At 32.9% G+C, this 27,018-nt stretch overlaps 1 protein-coding gene across 22 annotated transcripts in view; it reads left to right on the plus strand.

Moving 5' to 3' along the window:
* LOC129806883 (transcription factor SPT20 homolog) overlaps positions 1 to 27,018 on the plus strand; it is a 90,739-nt gene that overhangs the window by 16,558 nt on the left and 47,163 nt on the right. For 19 of the 22 annotated variants that reach the window (XM_055855722.1, XM_055855699.1, XM_055855703.1 and 16 more), the window contains one exon: positions 13,049 to 13,170. In XM_055855722.1, coding sequence (XP_055711697.1) covers positions 13,142 to 13,170 — 29 coding nt within the window. In that variant the 5' untranslated portion in view covers positions 13,049 to 13,141. Of the gene's footprint in view, positions 1 to 231; positions 523 to 13,048; positions 13,171 to 27,018 lie in introns of those variants that run through there. The other 3 variants (XM_055855700.1, XM_055855716.1, XM_055855718.1) reach the window with 2 other exon arrangements.

Below are 27,018 nucleotides of genomic sequence, written 5' to 3' on the forward strand. Positions count from 1 at the left end.
TGATAAGTACAAACAGAATCACTTCTGAAGTGCTTTGCGTCTGTGGTTGTACCGTAATAATAACGAAGAAAAAATAAGAATCACTTTTTCATCTTGCACACTTGCTAAGAGGAGCCACCAAATGGAAAAGAATTCACCTGGATGAATTTTGCACCTCTGTTTCGGTGCTTTTTTTTGTCAACAAACACTGTCTCCTCTCATTATAATATAACAAATGAAATTTTTCTCTAGGGTGTCCTGTTGTCCCCTTTTAAGAAATATTTTTCGGTTCCTCTGGTGAATTTTAATGCGCGAGATTCAGAGTGCAAAAAAAAGGCAAATTACTGAGCAAAAACAGTGTAGACGTATGTGTGTATGTATGTGTATTTTTTAACAGTGTAGAAATATTTTTCGATCAAGGTGTCCATAAAGTTTGAGATATTTCCATCGCAAGCTGGGACATTACTAAGTGGTGTTAACCAACTAAAACAACAAATACCACCAAATTAGTCAACTTTCCTTCCAGTTTGTGTCATTTTTCAGGTAATTATTCCCTCTTTTAAACGCGATTATCTCTCTTGCAATTTTTCCACCCAATTATTTGCACACTCATCTAAAATGCCTCACAAATATTGACAACTTACATTTTCTCTTAAAAACATGAAGTCTTGGCTTCTATTTCTCTTTCTTCTAAGTACCTTGTGCTTTGAACAGAAGTAAGAAAGAATTATGAAATATTGTATCACCTGTGGCATCTTGGCTAATTCAGTGTCAGGGAGTGAATTGAAAATTAGTTACAATTAAAATGAGTTACAAATTTTTGGAGGCAATGCAGTTAGTGTACATCTTCTTTGAAAATGAGGGAAATATAATTTGGAGTGTCAGAAATTTTATCTTGATTGAATATATATATTCTTATGCTATGTACACAATAGCGTATGCTTTGTAAACATGTTTCTTAAACTATCTTTGAAAGAGAGTGAGACGACTCCAACTAGATTTCACTTACTCTCATTCAATTGTCCAACACATATTTCCGAAATAAGAGTGATTCTGGTCGAGTCATTATGCACAATGCACAATAACTTTAGTTTTGTCAACAAATTTTTGGCATTTCAGTGAGAGTGAGGGAGATCTAAATCTAGTCACCTTGCTTACTCTCATAGGCAGTTCCTTAAACCACGTTTACAAAAGTTATTTTCAATTTGGCATTATGTCCAGCGCACAATAACTTTTGTTTTGTAAATATGTTTTTGAAATTTCAATGAGAGTGAATGAAATTTAGATCTAGTCATCTAACTCTCTCTCATAGGAAATTTTGAAAACATGTTTATAAACAAAAGTTATTGTGCGCTGGTCATTATGCTCAATGCCCAATAACTTTTGTTTTCTAAATATATTTTTGAAACCTACAAAAGTGAGATGAATAGATCTAGATCTCGCTCACTCTAACTGTCAAAACTGACAATATCTGAACTTAACTGACTAGATCTAGATCTCACTCACTCTTATTGAAATGTCAAAAACATATTTACAAAACATTATTGATTATTGTTATACCCAACACACAAAAGAAGATTTTTGATGAAGATGAAGAGGAGGATTGAAGTTTGAAATTATTAAATTTCCCATTGAGGCTGTTCTTAGGGTCTGAAAGCACAGATATAGTTTAGAACAAACTGGAATGTAAAAAAGTAAACTATGTCAAAGAAGTATGACTAAACAGTATAACAATGACATTTGATCATAAAAAAATGCCCTTTTCGACTTTTAAAGGGGTGGCAAAGCATCCCAGGCTTTTGCAAGCGAAATGCTCGAAATCGTGGCTTAGATGCTATACCCCAAAAGTACTTTCGCATCATTTACCGGTTACTGGTTCTCAACCGATTTGAACCAATTCAGAAATCACTCAAAATTTCGGCCAAACCACACCTTAGAAATAATATAATTGAATTTCTGTTAAAAATAAGTAATCGGTTATGAATCGCTCCTAAGTTCGACTTATGGGGGAAGGGGCAGTGTGGGCTCTAGGCGTGGTAGCGGCCGCACGGACGAACAGCGTGACGTCATTTCTCAGAAATCAATTGAAACGCGAAAACCTGTTGAGAAACATGATCCCCGGGAAGTTGAAGATGGAAATTTTGGAGGGTGTAAAAATTGAGGGATTACATATTACTCTCTCTCTCTCTGTGGAGTTCGAGCAGTAAAGAATCCAAAAAAAATTAATGTCTTATATTTTGGTTTCAAAAATCAAACTAAAATTATACTTTTCAATTGAATATTTTACATTTCTTTTCCAAATATATTTTGGCACTTTGTTTATTTATTTATTTATTTGAGTTTAAATAAAGGAATACCAGGACAGAATTATTCAGGGTTTAAATCAAACTCCAAGATGTTTTAGTTTGGCTTTTAGTGTAGTATAAACCCCTATTTAATCAATTAGTCAGTCCCATAGTCACTAAAATATTAATTAGTCTAAAAAAAATAACAAATTGCAGTTTAATTTTCCCTTAGTCTCCTCTAACTTATTAATTTTTGAGCAATATTTTCAATATGAATGAAACGATCAATAAAAGAAGCTATCAGCAAAATAATATATATTTGTTAATTCATTCCTTTATGTGATGAATAAATTACAATGAATTGAAAAAACATTTCAACCTATGCAAATTTTCATTTAATTATTGAAAAATGCAATTTTCTGAATGTCTATTTCTGAAAAAACTGGTTAATATTTTAAACCAAATGTTGTTTTAACCTAACTGTTTGACACATCTTCAAGAGTGAGCGATATATAAATTTGTTGTACCTTGCTCATAAGGCATGAGAATTGCATATGTTTTTACACTGTAATTTATTAATGTTAATAATATAATTAGTTAAATTTGTTTAGTTTTTAAATTAGATAAAAACGAGAGAAATCACAGTCAATACTAAACTTAAAAAAAATGTGAACCAGTGTAAAAAAAAAATAAATAAAAGTTTTATTACTCGAATGTATGGAATTGCATGCCGAGTTTCTGAATTAAAAGTTTCATAAAGTAAATTACGATCACATTTAGAGTGAGGGTTAGGATTAGTATGTAGCTCAAATCAAGAGTTTATTTATTGTTTTTTTTTTAAATTTGAGTAATAAAAGAGCAAATAAAAGAATCTAGCAAACGAAAAGAAAATTAACGTTCTTATAGATGAAAGCTCTATATGTAAAAGTTATAAGAAGCAACAAGCGGGAAACGAGGTGAGAATTAAAATTAAATTGTTTTGCTGTGGAAAACTCATTTAGGAGGCATTATTGAGTTTTCAGCACGAAAAACACTGTTGAAAAATGTGTTTGTGTGTTGCAAAAGACGCTTTTAATTTGTGCATGAATTTCTTTCATGCTGACGTTGAGGAAAATAGCATACAAACATGGTTTTTATTTTATTTGTATTTGAAAGATGGAAATTACCTTTTAATGTGATTGAAGGCATTTTGGAGGCATATTCACAAGTATTATTGTGAGATATTCTTGGTCTAAATGGCACTTTTTTCAGACTGATAGCTGGATAAATATAGCATTAATAATAATGTGCAAACTTTGAAAAAGTATGTTGGTTGCGATAAGGGTTGGAGAGAGAAGAATTTTTGTATGTTCTTTTTTATTTTCACATTTCTTTGCCTACTTTTGCTGTTGTGTGACTTTTTATTATCAGTCACGTCACATTTTGTTGTAGAATGAATTAAAATTTATAATTAAATCAGCATAGTCAAGAGACACTTAAATGCTAATAAGTATAGGATATAGAACATGTTCTCAAAGACATGATTTTCCAAGTGATTTATTGGCTTAATTTTTTTCTTTCTCTCTATTTCTCTTACCATGAATTTCCCATCAAATTCCACTTTGTGTCTGTTTTTTTTTTGTTTTATTTTAATATTTCTTCAAATGTTTAATCGCGAGGAAGTTGAAAAAATATAATGTATCTGGTAAATTGTCTTGAGGGCGGAGGAAATGGAGTCATTGGTGAATTTTATTAAATTCAAGGATGATGAAATAATATAAATTTGAGGGGATTAATTATAAAGAAAAAAAAAGAAGCGTGTTTGCTGAAATAAAATTCGCGATTTTGTTCCATTTTGGTGAATTTTGGATAGAAGACAGAAAAAAGAACTATAGATGCGAAATATTAAATTTTTCCACAAAACACGGTTAGTAAAGGCATCTCATACTAATGTATTCTCTTGTTCTCTCTTCTAATCCTGGTATACATTATATATACATATTTTTTTAAACTATCTCATCTCTCAATTCTCGGGAATTACATAAGTGGGAGATGAGATTGGGGGATAGAGAGCGAATGGTCTATCTGTGAATGGGTAAAACAGAGGAAGAAGATTGCGCGAAAGACTTGACGCGACGTCTCTTGTTCACAGGTGGTATTCGATTCACCATACCGCAAAAGTAATCATTGCAACCTTATCACTGATGAGAAATACACTGCTGAAAATTATGTATGTGGGGAAGAATTTTTATATCTCGAACTAAAAATGAGAGCATATTGTAGAACTTATACGAATTATCTAGGGATGCAATTTCATTTTTTTGCGACTTATTAATTTTGATGTAGATGTACCTGGGGCAAAATGAATGCATTGGTTTTTCAGGACCTTCCAGAAGGCCTGAGAGGTTTCTAGTCAGTCTATTATTATAGAGAATTTACCGTTTTACAACTTTACCGCAGATATCTCTTCTCTATCTAAAGTACATTCTCTTATTTAGAAAAGGTAGCATAGGCGGACTGGAGACGAAATCGTTCACAGTCCACTCTAGAGGAATAGCCTCGAAAAAAAGTTCTAAAACGAAAAAACTGATTTGTGTTCAACGCTTCCAAATTGTTTTTAAAATTTCTAAGTAATATTGGAAACTAGGGCACCACCGAATGCGTGGTAGCACCGAACACGGCGATTTTTTAATTATACATTAGACTTCAGAAGACGAGACCCATATAAATAGATACTATTGGAATGCGTCCATTGATGAAGTGGTCGTCATAGTAGTTTTAGTAATAAAAATCAGTGTTCGGTCCTACCCCATGTTCGGTAATGCCCCGGTTTCCCTCATATAAATTTTGGATAAAAAGCAGAAGATCCCGTTTCTGATAAAAATTGTAATTTCACAGATTTGTTTGTTCGTTTTTTATTACTGTGTCGCCGATTTAGAGATCAAATGGTAAGAAATATCAACTTACAATCTTTGGTGACCCACTCATAAGTAAATATTCTTTTACGAACAATTTATACAATTCGCTATTTTTCTACCTCTTACCTGGTTAGGGATAAAATAATCAGAGATATCAACTTCCTGTCGTCGGTGATCCCCATAGCAGTACGTTATCACTAGATTTTTTTTTTGTTTTTCACATTCGATCTTTTCCAAGTGAAAAAGTAAATGAAGAATGGATTTTGTTTTATTTCGAACCTATACGGCTACATATACAGGCATTCGAGGCATTAGACTAGCTATTAAAATCTAATAATATATTGGGCCAAATTCAGTTAAAACACATTGAAAAAAAATTGTTCGAAGCTTCAGTCGTCTTAAGGGAGCGCGCTTCCCCCTAGATCTTAATTGGTAATGAATATGCACGTGACTTCAATTAATTATTTCTAAGAATTGTTTTCGTTGTCAAATGTCGAATTCCACAGCTAATATGGATTACTTCAAGATAAAGCTCAGAGCAATCGAAAAGCTGGGACACTGCCATTTTTTTTTATTTAATTCGGAAAATATCAAGCGATTTCTTTATTTTCAGATATTTTTTAGAAGTAAATGGAATAATTCGTTCATATATACTCATCTATGATTTAAACCAGTCTAGGCTGTCCTATTTCACTTTTATTTTACTATATAAATTGAATGTTTATTACTTTAAATCAAACCTTTTGCAAATTTCCTCACGCCATTGTAGAGAGGAAGAGACAGAGAATGAAGAACGTTGATTAACAATCTATATAGATAAAAATTAATGTGTGAATTGAGGCAGATATAGAAGCAAAGTGGTGCGAGATTATTGAGTGATGAGGAGAAATAGTGTCAAATTGACAAATGATTAGTTGGATTTACTGGGACACTTGATGATGTGTCTTGTATGCTTGACAAAGAGCTAAAACAAATTGGAAAAGTAAGGAAAAAACAGTGTGTGCAATTGATGAGTCCGAAATGAGGCCAAAAAGGGTATTACTTTGTCTTGTTTGATTTTTTTTTTTTTACCCAAACATGCGACTATAGAATTCCAATATTTGCCATTTAACACCCACAATTGGTGCTGAAAATTTTATTCTTCTATATATGTGCCAGAACACTTAGATATTTTCCAGACACTTTCGAGACACTAACGCCTCCATTTGATCTAGAAATCGACTCGATGGTGTACTTTTTTTTATTCCTCCACCCTTTGTCGTCTATGTTGATCGAAAAGAGCGATGTATGACAAGTCTATAACCGCATTGGAGAATAATTGGACGCCCGCGAATGAAGTGAATCACCTGCGAAAAGGTGTACACTTTATTATAGAGTCACACAAAGGGAGGACAAATGGTGAAAATGGGTGAATCTCGCACATCGTGTTTTTTTTTTGTGACTCTTGACTATTTCGTGTAAAACAATCGCTTTTCTGTGCGATGAATTGCGTCCAAGAGACATACCCAAGGACATCCCGATGAAGACCACAAGAATGATATTACCTCTGGTGTTGCTCATTTATATTTTTTTACTTCTTGAAACTTTTTGGAAGATCTTTTGGCTTGGGTGTTTGTTGTTCTCCAACGAAAGCTCACACCTTTTTTTTCTTGGATTTCTGATGAGAAAATCCAGCTTTATTCCATATGAAATCCAATGTGAAAAATGAGGGCTCAATCAAACACTTCAATTTGCGTCTCAATAGAATGTGGCTCATGTTCAGACCGATTGAAAATTTGTGGGTTTTGCGGAATGTTTCACGATTGTGTGGTTTCTCAGTGTTTGATTATTTCTTGGAAGTCATTGGGTACTTTGAGGTGAATAGAAAATAGAGATAAGAGCTTTTTTTCATTTTCTTGAATGTATATGTAAGGAAAGAAGAAAATTTAGAAAATCCTAAATTCAAAATTGAAATTTATGAAAATTGACAATGATAAATTCTAAATAAAAACTAAAAATCATAAATTAATGGCTCCGGTATACCTTTTAGATCAGGAAAAATTCAGAAGTCGAAATTCGAATCGATCTATGTCATGAATGAGATAGACATATGCAAAACGGGATGTTAATTTTGATTTCGTGAAATTTTTATGATCTAAAGGGTATGCCGGAGCCATAAAAAACGATAATCGTCTATCTCATTTGTTTTTTTTCTTTTAATTCGACAACAAACATGATATCTAGTTATTTTTTTTTTAAATATCGACAAATTTTGAAAGAAATTTATTAAAAAAGTGGAACTGTTTAATATAGGCCATAATAAATTGGTATTTTTGCAATAATTATGATATTTTTTGAGAAGTGCAATTTAAAATATTGATAAAATACTTTGATTTCATAACTTTCAAGTGCTTTAAAAAATAATAAATTTTTTAAGGTTAGCAATTCACATTCGTATATATGTAAATATCAATCTTACAGTTCATCTAATTTCAATCATATTCGGTCTTCACCAGACCTATCAAGAAAAGTTTTTGAGGAAATTGAGGCTTGAGATTAGATACTTAAATTAGATTGATAACACATACTCTTGCTAATTCGGTCTTTTTTAAGATCAAGTTACGTTTTAATTCGGGCGGCTGGCGTTTTAAAAAGGTTTGTTGACGTTTTCATGTTGAGTAATGATTTTTGGATGGAAGAAATAAATTCATATTTAATGTAATTTTTCAGTCATGTTCTAATCCTTCACTATTGAAATTTTTAGATAAATTTCCAGTTATTGTGAAAGTGTAAAGTAATTTCTTCTCATAATCGGATAACATTTCTGTCCCACATGTCCAAATTGAGAAAATCTTTTAGAATTTAGAAAATGCTCGTAAATCGAATAATCCACTATAAAGTTAGTAAAAATTTATATTTTTCACAAACATTGTTCGTAGCTTTATCACTTGACAAGTATTTTTGATCTTTTACAAACATATGTTCGTAAATATTCGTAAGCACACAAAAAGTGTTCGTAAAATTTTGTCATTTGTACGTAAGGTTTTATCAGACAAACAAATGTATGTAAAAGAAAAAAATTCTCGTCAAGTGACCATATTACGAACAATGTCTGTGAAAGAAGTACAAACTTTTACAAACGTTTTAGTGTATTATACAATTTAGGAACATTTTATAACTCGCCAGTTGGAATTTAGAAACATTTACGAAAATTTAATGAATTTTTATTTACAATTTTTAAGTCTTCGGGAACAGGGCTAAACTTCCAATCTGAAACCCGTGATAATTTATATTGTAAAACTATTCATATTTTTATTTAAAATACGAAAATTGTATTTGTTTATATTTAAAATCATTCTAATATTACAGAATAAATCCAAGCTCTATAAATATATTGTAGTAAGTGCAATATATTATTTTAACAAAAACCTTTTTATGGAACTCATAAAATATTATTTATGATTGGATATTTTCAGCTACTATTAATTTGGTTTTCGTGACAAACATTGATGATTTATAAATTTGTATTCGTAGTATTAAAAATCAATCTCCATTTAAATTCTACGAGAAATTAAAGTAGTTAACAAATAAAAAAGAATTTCATTTACGTTCTCCCAGGTATTAACGGCGGACCAACTGTCCTAATAATCGGATTTTATTTTCTCAAATTCAATAGTTTATCATTCCAGTAATGATATATTTATATCAAGTAAACTGTTGATAGCCTATAATATGTAGGGGCAAGTGCCCTTGCTTTGCACTATCCCAAGCTTCATAATGACTATTTTTCCTATGTTTCTGAATAAATGTGACTCCGTAATATATTTTAAAAACAGGACACTGTCCCCAATTTTTAAAATGTGGGTGTGATCAGTCACATTTATTGAAAAACAGGAAAAAATTAGTCATTATGAAGGTTGGGACAGTGCAAAGCACGGGCATTTTCCCCTATCTGGTGCGTCTGCCGTCATTTTACCCATTATTGCATTCTCAACATCTCACTGGGATATGAATGGGTTCTATTGAAGTTTAATTTATAATTTTGCATAGTGAATTCTATGTTATACTGAAAATTTCAAACAATTTTATTTTTCATGAAATTTTGAGTATAAATAGCGAAGAGATTTAGCGACAGAGGGAAGAGATTGTTGGAAATGGACGATGAGGAACATTAGTAACACTTCTATTTCCATAAATTTCCATTTTATACTTTTCAGCTGTGTGGCTTTTCATTGGATTTTTTTCCAGCATATCATTTCGAGGCCTCCAAGTGCTGGGCCTATTTTTTCGGGTACTATCATATTATCGTATGTGTGTAGAGAAGAAAAAAATCAACATTTTATAGTGCTTCTAGTCAGTAGTAAAGAAAAATTAGGAATAGATAAAAAAGAAGTTTGACAAATTGGTGCGCGATTTGCAAATGAAATGGACATTATTTTATCTGTTGAGTGTATAAGATTGAGATTTGAGAGAGCATATAAGGGAGCATAATGTTATGAAGGAAAACGCTAATTCAGCAAGACGTTAAATTACATAATGAGTGTGTAACTTCTGGAAACAAACTAGTTACTCTCTACAATTCTTTTTTATCTCTCTATCTCTGTCTTTCGCGTATTCGCTGGAGCTTTTCTAGGAGAACATTTTGTGATTATTCTTGTGGCACCTTCACACGAACACTTTGGATGTTAACTTGGAAGGCAAGCTAGAAGTTAAGTAGAGAAGAGAATAAAATGTAAAGCCACAAGAGTTACTACTATATACTGAAAAATTGACGGGGAAGAAGAGGAACAGACGGAGATATTGATGGTATGTTGTACACCTCGGTTTCAGTGTTGTTTGTTTGCGATTATGACTAACGTATTAGAAGCGCGAGAGAATCGGGAGGAAATAAGGAATTGGTGTGAATGAGACGGACATCAAACATTGATACCTTACAAGTACACTAAATGGGCAAGAGTGAGAGTGAGATGGGAACTTGAAAGAGCAAAAAAATAATTAGATTCATATGTATGAAACAACACAAAGCCACGGAGCCACGCAATCCAATTAGAGACTATGAATTAATGGGAGATATGCTAGAGTCAATTAAAAATATAAAAGTCTAAAATAATATTTAGAAAAAAAAACAGATAGGCAACCAAGACTGAGTGTGAATGAGATGGTGAATAGTCATTGGAAATTACATTGTCTATTTTTGCCATCTGGCCATCTCTCTTAACCCAATGCAAAGCTCATTTGAAGGAGTGAGTAAGAAGTTTTCTTTGATTCCACTACCTTTCAAAAATACTTTTCTCAATGTGTGAGAGACTCTTAATTCTAATTTTCATCATTAGCGAATTATGTGTGTGTTTTTTTATTGCTAATTTTTCGCAGTGTCTTCCTGCAACTAGCTCAGTAGAAAAAAAGAAACACAATTAAAACAGGGATTTTTTCTCCACATTTTATAAAAAAAAAGGATTTATTTGAAAATAATAGAATGAATTGGTGGCAATAGCTGAAGTATCTTACAGAGTTATGACAATAAAATATTTACGGTAAATGTTAAACGAGGCGGAGAGATGAGTGACCAATAAAGTTACCCAATTATAGTCACATTAAAGTCAACATGTACATAATTATTTTTTATTCCTTTTTGCTAAATGCCAAGAAAGAGATTTTTTTCAATATCTGTGGTTTGTCCAAGGATTTAGGTAGGGCTAAACCAGTAATTGCTAAAAAGTGACAGATTTTCTTTTGGAAATTAAGATACAAACTTAAAAGAAGTCTTTTAAAGCAATTTAACATATTTAAGAATATCGTGTTAACCAGATTTATCTTTAATCTTTAAAATCTTTAAACTCCTAAATCGTTTATACGAATTTTTGGGTTCTGAAGAATTGCAGTATTTCATTTACAGAAAAGATTATCAATTTCTGGCAATTAAAACCCGAGATATGGCAATTTAAATATTTTTTTAGGGTACATTTACCTTTTCAATATCTCAGATTAGAATATTTGGATGAAATTAATTTAAGCTATTTAGATAAATACAAAAAAATACAAAATTAAGTGGTGCTTCAAAAATGGTGGAAATTGAGTTGTAGGTAGATGAGATATACCCATTTCTAGGTATGTGTTGATACTTAACCTTTACGGAAAACTCTAAATTGAAACTTTAAATAGTTCTCTTTAAATAGACGGGTGATTAATATAATAATTTTTAAGAGAATATCAAATTCGGGATTTACTATTTCTTTCTGAACTGTAACATATCTAGCAAGCTCATTTTACAACTTTTTGGTTAAAAATATCTTAGCTTAGGAATTGATCGGCCTCCTGCAAAACAAAATGCTTTGATTTGAACATTTTTATACCCTAGACACATTTTCGATTTAAGCAGGGAGACGGCTTAACGTAATTATAATCAAAATAATGATTTAACTAAATTCCCATCAGTTTCCCACTATTTAAGCTGTTTCCTGGCTTAGGCCAAGAGACAGATTAGTCAGAAACTGATGGAAGTGTAATATGATCATTATTTTGATTATAATTATGTTAAGCTGTCTTTTGGCTTAAGTCGTAAATGTGTCTAGGGCATTATAGTTTGTAAATATCCAAGAGAAATGATTTTTTATCGGTTATAAATAGTTGGAAAAAAAATTGTTTCTCCCAATCAATATTTTCCTTTCTGTATCCAGAGTCATAGAGGACGTGAAATAGTTTTGGGTGGTAAAAGGTATTTCTACAAAGTTTGTGTCCAATCGGATGAGGTCGGATTCCACCTGATGATTATAAAAAAGAATATCAGTGGAACTATGTTAAACATTGTAAGAACTTAGCATAAAATTAATCCTATAGATTTGATAAAATGATTTGTCTTATAATTTACAACTTACAATAATCCTAAATTTTGCTTGAGTTACTTTGTAGAGTGAGAGACAATCAAAATTATTTTTATAAGTCTCGTAAATTTCATTTAAATTTTCAACCAAATTCTGCCCACTTTTCTAACTGAATATCCCCTTTGATGCAATTAAAATGATATAAAATCTCGATGTGGGGAGATAATCTGAGAGATATGTCATGGTGCCAGTGTTGTGAGAAATACCAGAGATTCTTCTGGATGTGCATATTAAACTGGATAAAGATCAGGGGAATAATTTGTGAAGATAACGCTACATGACTCGAGGTGGGCGTCGACGTGTTAAAATAGCTTTGGCGAATTAGCATAAAATTGCCCAAGAAAGTGAAGATCTTGGGCCTTTTAATGTTTAATTTTTTTTGTGGGCAAATTTATAAAATCACCTGGAGAAATTCTGCGGGAGCTCCATCACGAAATACCATGAGAGTGACCTATAATTTATCATCCGACATAGCCCTCAATTGTTTTCTTTGGCCACAGAGAGATCATGGTCAAAAATCATAAATGGTTCTGATGTTTGGTGCTTGGGAGCTACGTGATTCTCGAGACAGATGCAATTTCTGGAACCGCTATGGACAGACCGGTTTGACGGATGATGATTCTGTGTGTGGTTTTTCGTTAGACATCTATCTTCTTTTCTTCATCTCGCGATACCCTCATATTGGGCTCCATCTTCAGTATGAGAGTGAATGAGATGGGGGACATTTGGTTAATTGGCCAGGAGTGTATGAGCGAGATGATTGTGCCTCAGAGAGGATTATGTGCCCAAAGATGTTTCACTATTTGGTCAGTGTGTTTATCTACTTTTTCACTTGGGAAGCCACAGATTAGATGATCAACTTTGGGCGCTTTTTTTGCGTTTCACATCGAAGTCAGAGGTTGATAGAGAGGAATATGAGATAAAAATTGAAATTTTATGTCTTCTGCGGCTGGATGATGAAAGATTCTAATGATGGTGCTGGGCGACAGTGTTTTCTCATCTTGCATTTTTCTTCTTTTTCTTTCAGGTGGCTGGCGTTACAGCGACCACGGAGCGTCCTTCTGCTCCACCAGCGCCTTCACAGGGTCCATCGCCCGTGCAGCTAACAGATGAACCCCACATGTCAATTGCGGCAGCAGAAAATGCAGGGTAAGTTAGAATTCAATTTTTTAAAAACACCGACATATAACTATAGTACGTGAAAAAGCTTCCGTGGATTTAAAACCGTATTTATCTATATCACAAATACTGACGTATTAGTTTAATAAGATTTAAATAGGTGGTTTTAGGGCGTTATCACACTTGCACATTAAAATTTTAATGTGATTCACATTAATTGTCGCTTGTGAGCGTCCAAATATGTTATTTGAGTCTTTGAGTCACTTAATATTTGGGGTTTTTCTATTTATTGATAAAGAAGTGGACTTGGCCTGCAAAAATAAGTTTAAATTTACCTAAATCATAAATATTTTTCACATTAAAAAATTAAAGAGAAAATTGCATTAATTTTTCGCATTAATGCTATAAATCAATTTATATCAAATTTTGCGGGCCAAGTCTACCTTTTTATCAACAAATAGATCAAATTTTGAATACAAAATAATTCAAACACACAAATTACACATTTGGACTCTCTGCAGCGACAATTAATGTGAATCATATTAAAATTTTAATGTGCAAGTGTGATTACACAGTAATTCTTATAATTCTTATTCTTATTCTCCTTAATAAAATATTACATCCTCTGATCGGGCTCTCAAACTTTCCCAAAACGCCTTTTGCCACTCCTTGATCACGAATACATAGGTGGCTTAAAAGCTTTGCCATCCGTTTCTTGTTAAAATCCTAGAAGAATATTCCCAATAATCAAAACATCAGAAGATGTGGTGAGGAAGGGGTGACATGATAACTTCTTTTCGCGCTTTCCCTTAGATTGATAACTTCATTGTTAAGTAATCATTAAAATAAAAGAGGAATGGTAAATCAAGAACGATCAATATATTTGCACCCTATACTTTAGTGTTTGAAGTATAAACAAAAAATGTGCCATATTTTACTGCTTCAGGGCGACCAAATGTGAAAATATCTATAGAATTTTCGCATTATGACCAACTTCTATCGACTTGCATTGCTCCTTTTGTTCTCAGATGAAATATTAGTCCCCGTGGAGGCGCCTGGTGAAAGCTCTCTCTCTCCTCGCTCTAAATTCAATTCCACTGAAGTTTGTTCAGTTTAAATGTGATCATCTTTGTTCAAATCTCGTAAAAAAATCTTGAGTTAAATTTGATGTGGAAAATGGTAATTTTTCCATAGAGAAATATAGCATAAAGAGAATTGGCAAAAATCGATTGACTAAATTGAGTCATATCTGCAATAAATCTTAAGATTTATATAATATAATAGAAAAAAAACCATTATTATTCACTTGTGGGCACTATTTGGTGAAAATGGGATTTTCTCCTCATTTGTAATCTTTTTTTTGTATAAAATTATACATATTTTTTAAATATATGACTTTGTTGGTGAAATAAATTATCATATAATAGCAAATGAATTATGGGAATAAGCTTTTGTCAAGAGGTCCAATTAATTCAAGTTGATCTTTTAATTGGGGTTTTTTGCTTGTGTCTTGTGATTTACAAGGGAATTTGTCATGTTATTGCTGTGCAGTTCTTTTTGTACATTTTTAAAATTTATCGATTTGCCAAAATTATATTTTTCTGTCTGTTAAAAAATGGGATTAGGGTGGTATTAGATAATTTTATGCGATGTCACATGGGGTTTCAAAATGGAAATTGTAATGGGAATTTGCATAATAATCCAAGGGTGCAATTTAATATGTCTTAAGACTTTCTGAGAAAAGAAAAGTCCTCAAAGATGAGTATTTTAAACAAGGGAATTATCCCACAGTTCTGAGATAAATCTTTGAGCTTTAAAGTGTTACATCGACCTTTAAATAATAATCCGTATTCTACGATAAAGTTTTTGAACTTCATAGTTTATTGAAATTACATCTATGAGGAATTCTCGAATTTCAACAAATATTTTCCATATGATTAGGGGAAGTGTTTATAGTTTGGGATAGGGTGCATATATAAGCACCAAGCTTGCAGTGCAATATTTTCAATACAAATTCAAGGTTTTTGTTAATTTCTTTCCAGAAGGGTTTTAGAAACTTGACAAGCAATTTATCGTCTTAGCTTTTTCTAAAATTATTTTTATTACCTTTAAAAATGAGTAAATGTATAAGCATGAATTTTATTGTAATTTTGGACACCTTGCCTGTAATTTTGGACACTTTGCTTGTAATTATGACCATTGCCATCCTCTTCAAGAACACAATTTACCAACTTCTATTCTTGTTTATGAGAAGGAACCGTAGGATATTGCAAATGGCCCGTAAACTTTTTAAATAACAATATGGAACTGTGATTGTGTCCCTGAGTTCTTATGCTATTTTTCCTATCGCTTGGGTCAAATGATTAACGAAAATACTTATCATTTTGTTTTTGCGCTTGGAATCTAGGCAAACCCGTTTTTTTCCGTTTTATGATACAAGGGTGCCAATATAACTGATTTATTTCTTAATATGGGAACATTTGTTCTTCTTTATATGCCCGATAATCCTTCGGACTGATGGAGTTCGTACAACTGACACCAGGGCCGCTGTAGTCTCATATGTCAGAAAACATGGAAAATCGAAATTTTTAGGAACTTTAATCAAAAATATTTCAAAAACTAAATATGTCCTTAAAATTTTGTTTTATGGGTTTTATAGAGAATTTTATTAGGCACATTTTCGTACATGTGCAACTTTTGCCTCAGATTGTTTTTTAGCCTCGATATTGAGGTTCAGACAAAAATCGCTATCATACCACTACTGGTGAATCTCTGACAAAATTGTGTGTTTTTCACATGAAGCAAATCATTATTAACATGAATTAACACAATATTCAATGAATATTTAATAATATTGCTAAAAAATATCAAAGAAATATTATTGGTACTTCACTACAGCTGAATGAGACTGAATTACACAAAAAGTTATGTCGTATTTCTCATAAGGAAGTGCTCCCATGGACATTTCAACAAAGCAATTTTAATTCAAATTATATTCAAAAGTGATCGAATTTGATGAATATAGTGTTAAAATCTCCTAAAATAAATAAATATTGAGGTAGAATACATTATTCATTAAATAATAGAAGATAATTCTATAATTTTAAGCAATTAATATGTAGTGTCCAACTTTACCCTCAAAGTGTCCAAAATTACAAGCTGTCCCAAAATGTAAGCAGTTCCTCTATTTTCTCCAATTTCTGAAATACTTTGAAAATGAAAAAGAAACTTACATTTTTAAGTTTTCTTTGGAATGAGTTTGAAAAATTTAGAATACCTCCCTTTTTTATATAAATCTTTACGATAAATCTATATTATGCCCCTTTACTTCAAAGAAATTGTCTAAGCAATCAAAATAGAATAAAATTTTGAAAAAAGAATATTTTTAATAATAAAGTTTAGTAACATTAACTGAAAATGTATTAAATTCTCTTTCCAAAAAAAATCACAAAAACTGAGTTAGCCCAATTTTCAAGGAGCGATATGTATCCCATTTTGCCCTTAAATATTTAAGTTTATTATTGTGATGTTTATAAGAAGCGAGGGAAGTATGTTATGATAGAATTGCTGGACAACTTACTAACTTGGCGAACTTGCTCTTTTTTTTGACTGGCCTAACCGCAATGAGATATAAAGCATATTGTAAAACTAAAATTTAAGTACATAGAATAAACTAGAGAAGGGACGTTTAGGTTTGGTCCAGTTACGAACCTTCTTATGGCCTTGACAGACCTGAGGATTAGCCGAGAGACGGCTTAGCGTAATTATCTTAGAAATAATGGTTAAATTACATTTCCATCATTTTCCACTAAGCCGTCTCTCGGCTTAAGTCGTAAGTGTATCTATAGGGTATTACACAGTTTCGCAAGAGATACTCAGCCCGAGTCATCAAAAGGCTTCTTAGCATTCCCATGGGTTCTCAGGGTTTTTTTTCAAGATTTTCTCTACTTCAGGTTGTTTCTGCAGGTTTCTGTAGTTCATAGGAGCTCTCACGTACTCAGGTGAATTTTCGTGAGTTTTCCGTATTCTCAAGGATTAACAAGTGTAGTTCCCAAAAAAATTCGCATTCCGACGGTTTTAGAAAATCCACTGAAGTTCTGAGGAATTTTTGTATTCGTATTCGTTTGAGAAAATATAACCCAATTAATACTATAGAGATGTTTAGATTTCAAGTTTTCCTGAAATACGTATTTGTATAACTTCACGACAGTAATCATGGTAAAAAAGCAAACTAACCGTGAGAGTAGCAATTTTTTTATTATTGTAAGGGTATTCTTAATTTCTAATCCTAAATCAATGTTTTGGGCACGCAATGGAAGTGATAATGGACACTGGGGCGTATTCTGATATTTGGTAATTTGTCCTCTAAGTGGAGAAATTGAGAAAATCGCAACATTTTAGTAAGGTTGACATAATTTTTCCTGCTCGATGAAGTAGTTCCTTCGGGATCGACCCTCTTCTTCAGGTTTAAGAATTTTGTAATAATTTGAAGTGAAAAAATATCTTTTGAGTGTCAGATAATTTATTCGTCCTTACAGTGTTAACTAAACCACTAAACTTTAAATTATTCTCAATTTTTTCATAAACTATGATGATTTGCTTATACGTTAAGTTTATTGGATAGATTTACTGGATTTACTATTTTTTCTTTCATCTCCCGTGACACTAAATTGCATCATGTGCATGTATTGAGACACTTTCTCATGTGAAATTTCTTTTTTATTCACTCGCTTTTTCGCGATCTTAAGGCGTGGATTGAATTTTTCTCGATGCATTCTCTTCACTTTTGATATTGTGTTTTTTTAATCTTTCTTTTCTCTTATTTTTCATCTCTTTGGTTTAATTATGCGTGTATGAGAGAGATGTTGAGTTTGAAATGAAAAATACAATTATGAGATTAGATAGTGCAGCTTATGTGAAGTTTCCAAGAGAAGTATATATATATGTGCAATTTTCACGGTGAGTGACGCACTGAGTGAATCTATTTGCGTGACTAAATGCAGTTTCGAATGCACTTTCTGGGGAGTGCAGGAGAGTTAAAGGAACAAAAAACGCTATAGAATGAGAGGGATAATGAAACAGAGAGACAGATTATTTTCATTGCATTTTGGTGTTGATGAGGAAAATAGAAAGAGAGGAAAGAGGAAAAACGAGAAGAGTGACGGAGAAAAAGGACCAAAATGACTCTACAAGTGTGTTGTGCTGCTTTTTTTCTTCTTCTTCTTTTCGGCACTGAGCCGCTTCTATTCTCATCCGCAGATTAATTATCTCCCTCTTGCTCTTGCATTTTATGTTGGAGTAAGATAGATGATGAGAAAAGAGATACAAAATATAAAAGCTGCAACAATGTCAACGAAGTGCGCAAGATGAGACACTTGCCTCATTTTCAGCGCCGTCTTTCGCGCACTTTCGCTCAATGTCGTGAGCTTTTGACTTTTTTTGTTTTTCTTTTTATACATTGCAAATCCAAATGGTTTTCCATCTCGACTGGTGTTTGTGTTTCTCCTAGAGATGGATATTGTACCCCGAAGCGGCGAAAAGGTAAATTAATCCGTAGATGGAAGGAAAAGAAGAAAATAAAACAACCCCGAGGATTCGTGACAATTCACATGAAATGTGACATTCCCTTAATGCCGGGGATATCTTCTTGTATTACTTTCATGGGGTGTGGATGGCATATTGTGAGGCTGGAGAATGTGTCAGAAAGGATAAACAAGGATAAAGATGACAGAAAAAATATTCATCATCGAGAGATTTTGTTATGATGCAACAAGAGAGAATTTCACAGTTTTCACTTTCAAAACCAAAAAAAAAATCATTGTGTAAGATCATTTTCATGTTCGAATGAGATTTATGAATGAACAAAAGAGATCGAGAGAGGAGAAAATTTAATTCATTACTAAAGTAAACTACTTTTTCCATTCGTCATCAAATGTAAATTACATTAGACAGAACTAACGTCTTGTAACTGTGATTTTTTATAGGGGAACGTGGGGCGGTTTCATGCAATTTTATTTCTTTTGATAGCATCTGTCAAATACAAACTCTACCCAAGCTAACTATGTCCTGTTTCTTTCTATTGTGTCTTAACTATTCAATTCAATCGACCATTGCAAGTCATATTTGAATTTTTCCTACCTTTAAGACAGGGGTGAGCAAAAACCGTTTGAAACCGAATAAACGTCAAAATAAGTTTTTCCAAATGGCGTTTTGACCATTGACGTACAATTTTTATTTGATGTTTGATAAACAGTAGGTGAAGTCTTGAACCTGAAGCTTCAGATGATAAAAGTTACGTATTATTCGTTTTTTAATGTTTTTTTTAAAATGAATTTGAATTTGAAATGTGAGGTAGAAAACTATCTATTCAAATGAATATTGCATTAATTCAGATTTAGTAGGGAACTTGGAAAATATTTAATGGTACGAAACTTCCGTCATTTAAAATTCCAAAGCATTTCCGTAAGCTTTTGTCGTATCTGCGACCCCTTATGCCCTAGACACATTTACGACTTAAGCCGAGAGACTGGAAAATGATGAAAAATACGTCTAACCGTTATTTCGAATATAATTACGCTAAGCCGTCTCTCGGCTAATCCTCGGGTCTGTCAAGGCCCTTATATTCACATAGATACAGGAAGTGATTATAAAATTGTCCCACGATGTGATACCAATTTCACTTCCTAAACTAAGTGAGATTAGTCGCGGTCACTTCACTAAAGCTTAAATTTAATATGTATATATCTCTATGGCTTATACGGTCAGTGAACCAGGGTTTCTGCCGTTTACCTGGGGAGACCGGTTGTGAAGTCGGTCGGCAGCCGCAAACAGTTGATTGAAATAAATTTGAATTGAATTGAATTGAATTTTGCTGAGGGAAGATTTTCACTGGTGGGCGCCAGGTCTTTAAGAGACGTTCTTTGAACCAAGGACCTATAGCGGGTATTTCGTAGGTAAGGGAATAGAATGCTGGCACAGAAATATCTGGGCAAAGAACATGTCGGTTGAACTGCACCCTTCGAGCCTATTTGCTGATCCAACCGACGAAATCCATGACATATGTGGTGGATTAAGTTTTATTTATGAATTATCTTATTGTCATTCAATTCTTTAGCTTCTCTTTGTTGGGACCTTTAGGCCATTCTTACTCTCATGCTGAGCAATTCCCTAGAATATGTCGCACTAGTAGGTAAGGTTTAATTTCGAGTCGTTTCAATTCCCAGAAATTTTCACTTCAATACGAAAATTCTACTGCTAACCGATACTAAATTCAATGAAAACCACCTTTATCATCAATTCCATCTACTACTCCCAGAAAATTGAGAGGATTTGGAGCGTTTAGAGTCTCATTGACTTGCCACGTAACCTTACTTTTTAAACTAGGAAAGTTTAACATTAAATAACTATATTCTATAGAGTTTTACGTTAGTTTTTTGTAGCAGGTCTACTTGAAGTTATGCCCTTTGTTGCTGGGAGCCTTTATTATTGGAGCGTTAATCCACAATGGAAGAAAACTTTTAAACTTTCAATATCTGTAGTTTATTTATGCCCAGCGCACAGTAACTTCTGTTTGTAAACATGTTTTTAAAGTTTCCTATGAGAGAGAGCGAACTGACTAGATATAGATTTCAGTCACTCACATTGAAATATCAAATACATATTTATAAAACAAAAGTTTTTGTACGTTGGGCATTACGATAATTTCTTAAAATTTTCGTTTTGGTAAAAATTCAATTAGTAGACTCAACATATATATTCTATAGTCATTTATACGTGAGCTGCCCCACCTTCCCGTAAACCTTTATAAAGAGAATTTCTTTTCTATAGCGATCAATGATTTCGCTGTTATCCTTTTTGTCTGACAGGAGAACTGGAACAGTAGTAAACATAGAGTAGTTATAAACACTACGACTTATAGACCTATATGAATTCATTGACAGTATGGAGATCCTTGTTCACTGAAGAAATGAGCGATATAAGTCCAAGTAGTGTCCACAATAAAATAAGTATTTACAACTACCCCATGTTTACTACTGCCCTAGTTCCCCCTACTTTGCAATTTTCATAAGATTAATGGATCTGAGAACTTAGATTTGAGAAAATTCCTGGAAAAAGAAACGATTTGCAACTTTAAAATTATACGTAGGCCCATTTTATATAGTTTTCCACGTGTCCGCCTCAAGATTAAGTTTTTTAGTCTAATGTTTCTCCCACAAGTATATAGTAGACACTAGTTGTTTTTTCTCTGCATTTTTATTACTCCACAACAATTCATTCAATGGCAGTACAAGACTCAAAGTATTGTGTAAGTGATATTATTAACAAATCCCAAGCAACTTTTCAACTCAGCCACTCGAATGGGGTATTAAGGCAACAGAAGCGGGGACACACCATGAATAAATCCATACATTTTTGTTTTTGGTGGCGCTGTATGTGTACTTATGCTTTTTTTGCGCCATGGAAAGCTTATCGTGATAAATTTATCTATCTCACTTTGGCACGCATCACGTGTTGGATTGACCGAGTGAGATGAATATATTGATTTGGATGTAGTGTGATGGTGTCTGTGTGAGATGCTGTGGAGCTCCCCATGAGAGTTGGCCCAAAACGAGACGATCGGGGGAGAGAAATGTGCCGTGTTGTGTCGGCGTCGCGCAACTTTATAAATATTGATCGAGCTTTTACTTGGTCGATTCTGCCTTCATGGATTTGTCGTGTGGCGTCCCCGAATTTATACTGTCATCTCACTCATATGCATGCAAATTCATTAGACTGTTTCACTCTGGCATGGCTCTCCAAGTGGGATTGATACGAAATGATGACGTCACATTTGGCATTAAAGTTTCGTCGCATCTGTTTTGCTCTCTCCACCACACTCTCATGCAAATTCCACGGCGAATGTGAACAGCATTTTTGGGGGACAGCAGCATCCAGCATTTCATACCATCATACTATTTTTCAACCATTAATTCTAACTTCTCTAGATCATTCTTTCATCCTGTTCTTGCCATCCATTTCGTGTGTTCTTGCAAGGGGAATACTTCTTCGTGCCCCACAAAATGGGATGATCTCGCAAATTCATCATTCCGTGCTTCGTTTTAGCTTCCATTCTTTCAATTAATATTATTGGAGTTATTTTTACATCTTTGTATTGCTGCGAAAAAAAAATGTCACGAGAAAGTTCTTCTCAGGGCGATTTCATTGACTATTTCCATGGAAATCGTGAGATTATTCAATACACGCCATTACTCATACACCTGAAGCGTGTGTCGCCTAAAATGGCAAAAATTCTCTTGTTGAGTGAAAAATTATCTCGTTAATGGAAGGACATACTGGCGAGATTCTCCATTTGACCACTTGAAGGAATAATCATGGGGCTGGATTATGTTAAAGAGATGTTAACATAACTTTTATTTTATTATCTTCTACTGTGTTGAAACAGCCTTTAGAGCAAAGGGTTTAATAACAACAATTTGTAGACTTTTTATTTTGTAAATTAGGCTTTAGAGTCTTCCTACACTGAGAAAAAAATGGGGATGCGATTAACTTTTTTTCCTCATAACTTTAACACTTTTTAGGTGTAAAAATATATCAACATTCTTTAATGTTAATTTTACACCTTTTGAAGGGTAAAATTATCATGAAAAAGTGTAACTTTAACCGGTAATATACCTAAAAAGCATAATATTTACACCGATTTGGGATCCGGAATGTTATTTTAACTTTTTCGGATTTCTTTCAGTGTATACAGTTAATGTAGAATTGTTAGATGAGTTTTTGCAATGGATAAGTTAAAGTTAATAAGTGGTAGAAGTATAGTTAATAAATGCTTAAATGGTAGACGCGAGATATTTTCAAAAATACACTGAAGAGAACAAGAGAACGCCGATCAAATTGGCAAGCGCCCGAGCAAGAATCCAAATCTTAAGCGCATTTTCCCCATGTCTCATTTTACTTCTCGAACTCCACAAAGGGAGCACTATGTATAATCCCTCAATGTTGAATTACATAATATATTTCTACTTCTTTCCACTCAAGGGGTCGTATTTTGGTAGAATTTTGGAAATCTTAAGTTTAACTTTTTTGACGTCACGCTGTTTGTTCGTCCGACTGTTACCACGCCTAGAGCTCAAGCGGTTAGAGATAGAGATTTGGGACCTTCGAGAGATCCCCTATAAGTCGACTCTGGAACCATTAACATGCCATTCATTGTCCCCCAAACCCTCCCTTTCTCTTGCAAAATCATGTTTTTTTGGGATTGCTCAAATTTATTTATAGGATTACCCAGGTGGACATTTAATTCTTATATGAAATTACCGTTAAATCATTCCAAATAACAGTTTTTCAAAGTCATAAGTTTAAAAAAACTCTAGAGAGCGTATTTCCCAATCAAATGGTATTATGTTTGGGATCGTTGAGTCTGACTATTACGATAACTAAACGACAACTACTTTTTATCTGGTGTTTTGGGAAAGGTTTTGAGTGATTTATAAATCGGTTCAAATCGGTTGAAACCCGGTAAACAATAAATAATTTGAAAGTAATTTTTAGGTATAGCATCTAATGGCCTCTACACCCTCTACACACTAGGAGAAATTTCTCTAAAAAATGATTTTTTAAAGAAAATTTCCCCTATCCTTGTAGGCAGAAACGTCAGAATTTTTTAAAAAAGGCAATTTTTGACGAAAATTGCTTCTAGTGTGTAGACACCATAAATCACGAGTTCGAGCACTTCGCAAAGCCTGGGATGCTTTGCCACCCCTTTTTGTGATAGACTTTAATATTAATGTGTTTCCGTTGCAATTTTAACTTAATGAGGTACATCAATGTGCTGATCTTCAAGAAATTTTGTTTTATGATTTTTTTTGTCTGACCATCAATACAGAAATCAAGAAGATATTAGTTGATTAAAAAATACTTAAGCTTCACAAAGTCTTGTATTACTTTTATAAGAAAGATGTTCTTTAATGATTTGTAATTTTCCATCAAAAGCTTCATTAAAATTTTTTACCAGTTTTAACTAGTTTTATAAGGGCAATATCCTTTTACATTCATCATTTCTATCTACATTTATTTTGCATCCTGTGAGATAGCATAACAAACAAAATAAAATTATGGGCTCAATTGACGAATTATTAGAAGTCTTTCACAAGTCACCTGGATTTATTTTGTATCTAAAGGAAGATCTCACTAAGACTCCAAGTTTATATTTTTTTTTATCGTTCAGCCTCTAGTTTTACGAACAACTAGGCAAACAGAATAGTTCCGATTATGTTTTTTTAATTTAATAAAAAAAAGATTGTGGTACATACATTGCTTTGAGTTACTTAACAACGAACTAGAAAGTTATTATTTTTGCAGTTGTTTTAGAATACTATAATGCTGACAAGGATATATCGATCGCTCAGAATAAGAAACGAATAACTCGCAGTAGACAAATTTTACAGGAGAGCGATTTGAAGCTGAGATTTTACATACATAGTTATAGGATAACTGTTGGAATAGTTATCTTTCAAGTATAATATTCATAGAGAAAGAGGGCATAAAGAAGTATCTGAAAAGCGAGTAAATCGAATTTTGAAAAAAAAAAAAAACAAATTGTTCGACTTATTATCCTGAGTCATCGATATATTTTCTAATATTTAAGGTATCATTATAACTTTTAACAAATTTCAATTTCATTTTAAAATTGCAAAATTGCTCCCAAATTTCGAATTCAAAAATTAGCTGATTGTATGTATGTTAACATTTCTATACCCTTATTCATCATTCAATGGGGATTTTCTTTTGTTAATTAGAACATCTGGAACCAACAGATAATCTCAGCTGAAATACCAAAAAGTTTCGCATTTATGAATTGTACTTTTTTGCGTACGCACTTGTAACATAACAATTGCATGATTCTCATTCTCTCTAACTTCGATGTTAGTGTAAAAAGATCGTTTGTTGTTTTTCTTCAATCCCACTGTGAGTGGCTTTAAGTTGTGAAACCGCTATGAAAATTATCATTTGGGCTTATGTGTGTTTTATTCAAAAACCGCTAAATTATCTCACCACGCTTCCGAATAATGTCCGTCTATGTGCGTTTTGTGTATATATTATTGGTATTTGCTGACAAGTGGGACATGAAATAAGAGAGGTCAGAGACAAAAGCATACCTGATAAGGTGCGGTATTAATAAGACATTTTCAAATACTGCTTTAATTTTTTTTTATATTCAATAATACATATACTGTTTCAACATAATTATATGAATGATTTAAGCTTTTGTCTTTCTTATAGAAAAATATCTTGATTTTTATTACCTATGTATATAAGAAGACAAAATTCCAACAATTTTATTTCTCAAAATGTTTGCAAAAAAAGCTTACTTTTGGATTAAGTTCAAATAGGGGAGGGTGAGGTAGTTTCTGGTATGAATCGCAGGTTGAATTTTGTGATCGTTTTTCAAAAAACATGCTAAACTCAAATAATCAACTGTGTTAGAGATAGTTTATGGCTTTTGAGTTAATAAAAATAGTAACAATAATTCTTGAATTATATCACACAGCGGCGTTGTTACTGACGTTTTGAGGATTTGCGTGTTTTGAGATAGAAGTTCTCAAACATTAATTAATTCAAGAATATAATTTTAAAAATAAATGATTGTTTTGTTTTTTTCTTGTTATTAAATTTTCATTATTTGAATTAGGGTATCTGTACCAAATTGCGACCAGCTTGCAATTTCGGCCTCTTCTTGTGTTACGCAAATTTGCAAATTTCCATGAATTTTTAGTGTTTTTCATACTCTCCATAAGTCCCTTAAGTCCCACGAACTTATGCAATCATCCAATATAAAGTAAAATTGTAAATTGTCAAAACGTCACTAATAATACTGCTGTGCGAAATATTGTCCTTTATCGAGGAAGTTGCATCAATATTTTCGTTGTAGGTTGAAAACAAGGGTGGTCAGTAATTCACAGATTACTGGCAAGTTGCAACTTATCACCCTGAGTCATCAGCGCCACTAGCGGGAGAAAACTCACGCCAGAGGCGCTGTGATATTTCTTTTTTATTTTAATTTCCAAAGCCTAGTCAAAAAATTCTTTGTAAATTTTTATAAACTCGCGTTTTTATTAGTTTTCACAATTTAAACAGAACTTTAGAGAGAAATATTCTTCATCTAACCGTTATGAACACTTCTATCGAGGAAATTTCATTTGAAAGTGATACATATTTGAAATTCCGAGTATTTTAAAGTTACATTTTCTTCTCTTTCTGATACTTTGGCTGTTAAGTGGGAAAATTTTTGAGGGTAAGAGTGAGATGGTGTGATAGGGAGGCGATCACTAAGGAGGGCTTTCTGAAGCGTGTGAAGCTCATGGAGAGCTTTTTCTCCATAGAAACACCCTCTCGGGAGATGTTTCATCTAGACGCTTGCGTGTTGAAAACGTAAACATGAAAGATATATAATTTGCAAATGTATTTGTGTTGATGTTGCTGGGTGGCAAAAGTTTTCGCGAGAGACCAGAAGAGAGAGAGAGAGTGAGTATGAAGAAAAGCTGTGGGTAAATTGCGTTGTTGTGTGATAAAATGCAAAAATTTTTCCTAGTTTATGTCGTACAAATTGCTAGATGATTTCACAATTATTAATTTGTGCTTTTAATCCCTCCCCATTTCTCTCCACATAAGAAGAAAAAAAGCATCCTCGTGGGAAAATTGTGATATAAAAATTCCAATGAGTCGCTATGGGGGATGTATTTAGCTTTCGAGAGAAAATTTAATCATAGGGTAGATAGATGAAAATATTTGCATGCGGGAAAATTATGCGGCGGCGGAAGGAATTTTCACTAAGACTCCTGCACATCCTCATTTTAAAATTAAATTTCTCAATTGATG

Source organism: Phlebotomus papatasi, chromosome 3 (genome assembly GCF_024763615.1).
Source record: "Phlebotomus papatasi isolate M1 chromosome 3, Ppap_2.1, whole genome shotgun sequence".
NCBI lineage: Eukaryota > Metazoa > Arthropoda > Insecta > Diptera > Psychodidae > Phlebotomus > Phlebotomus papatasi.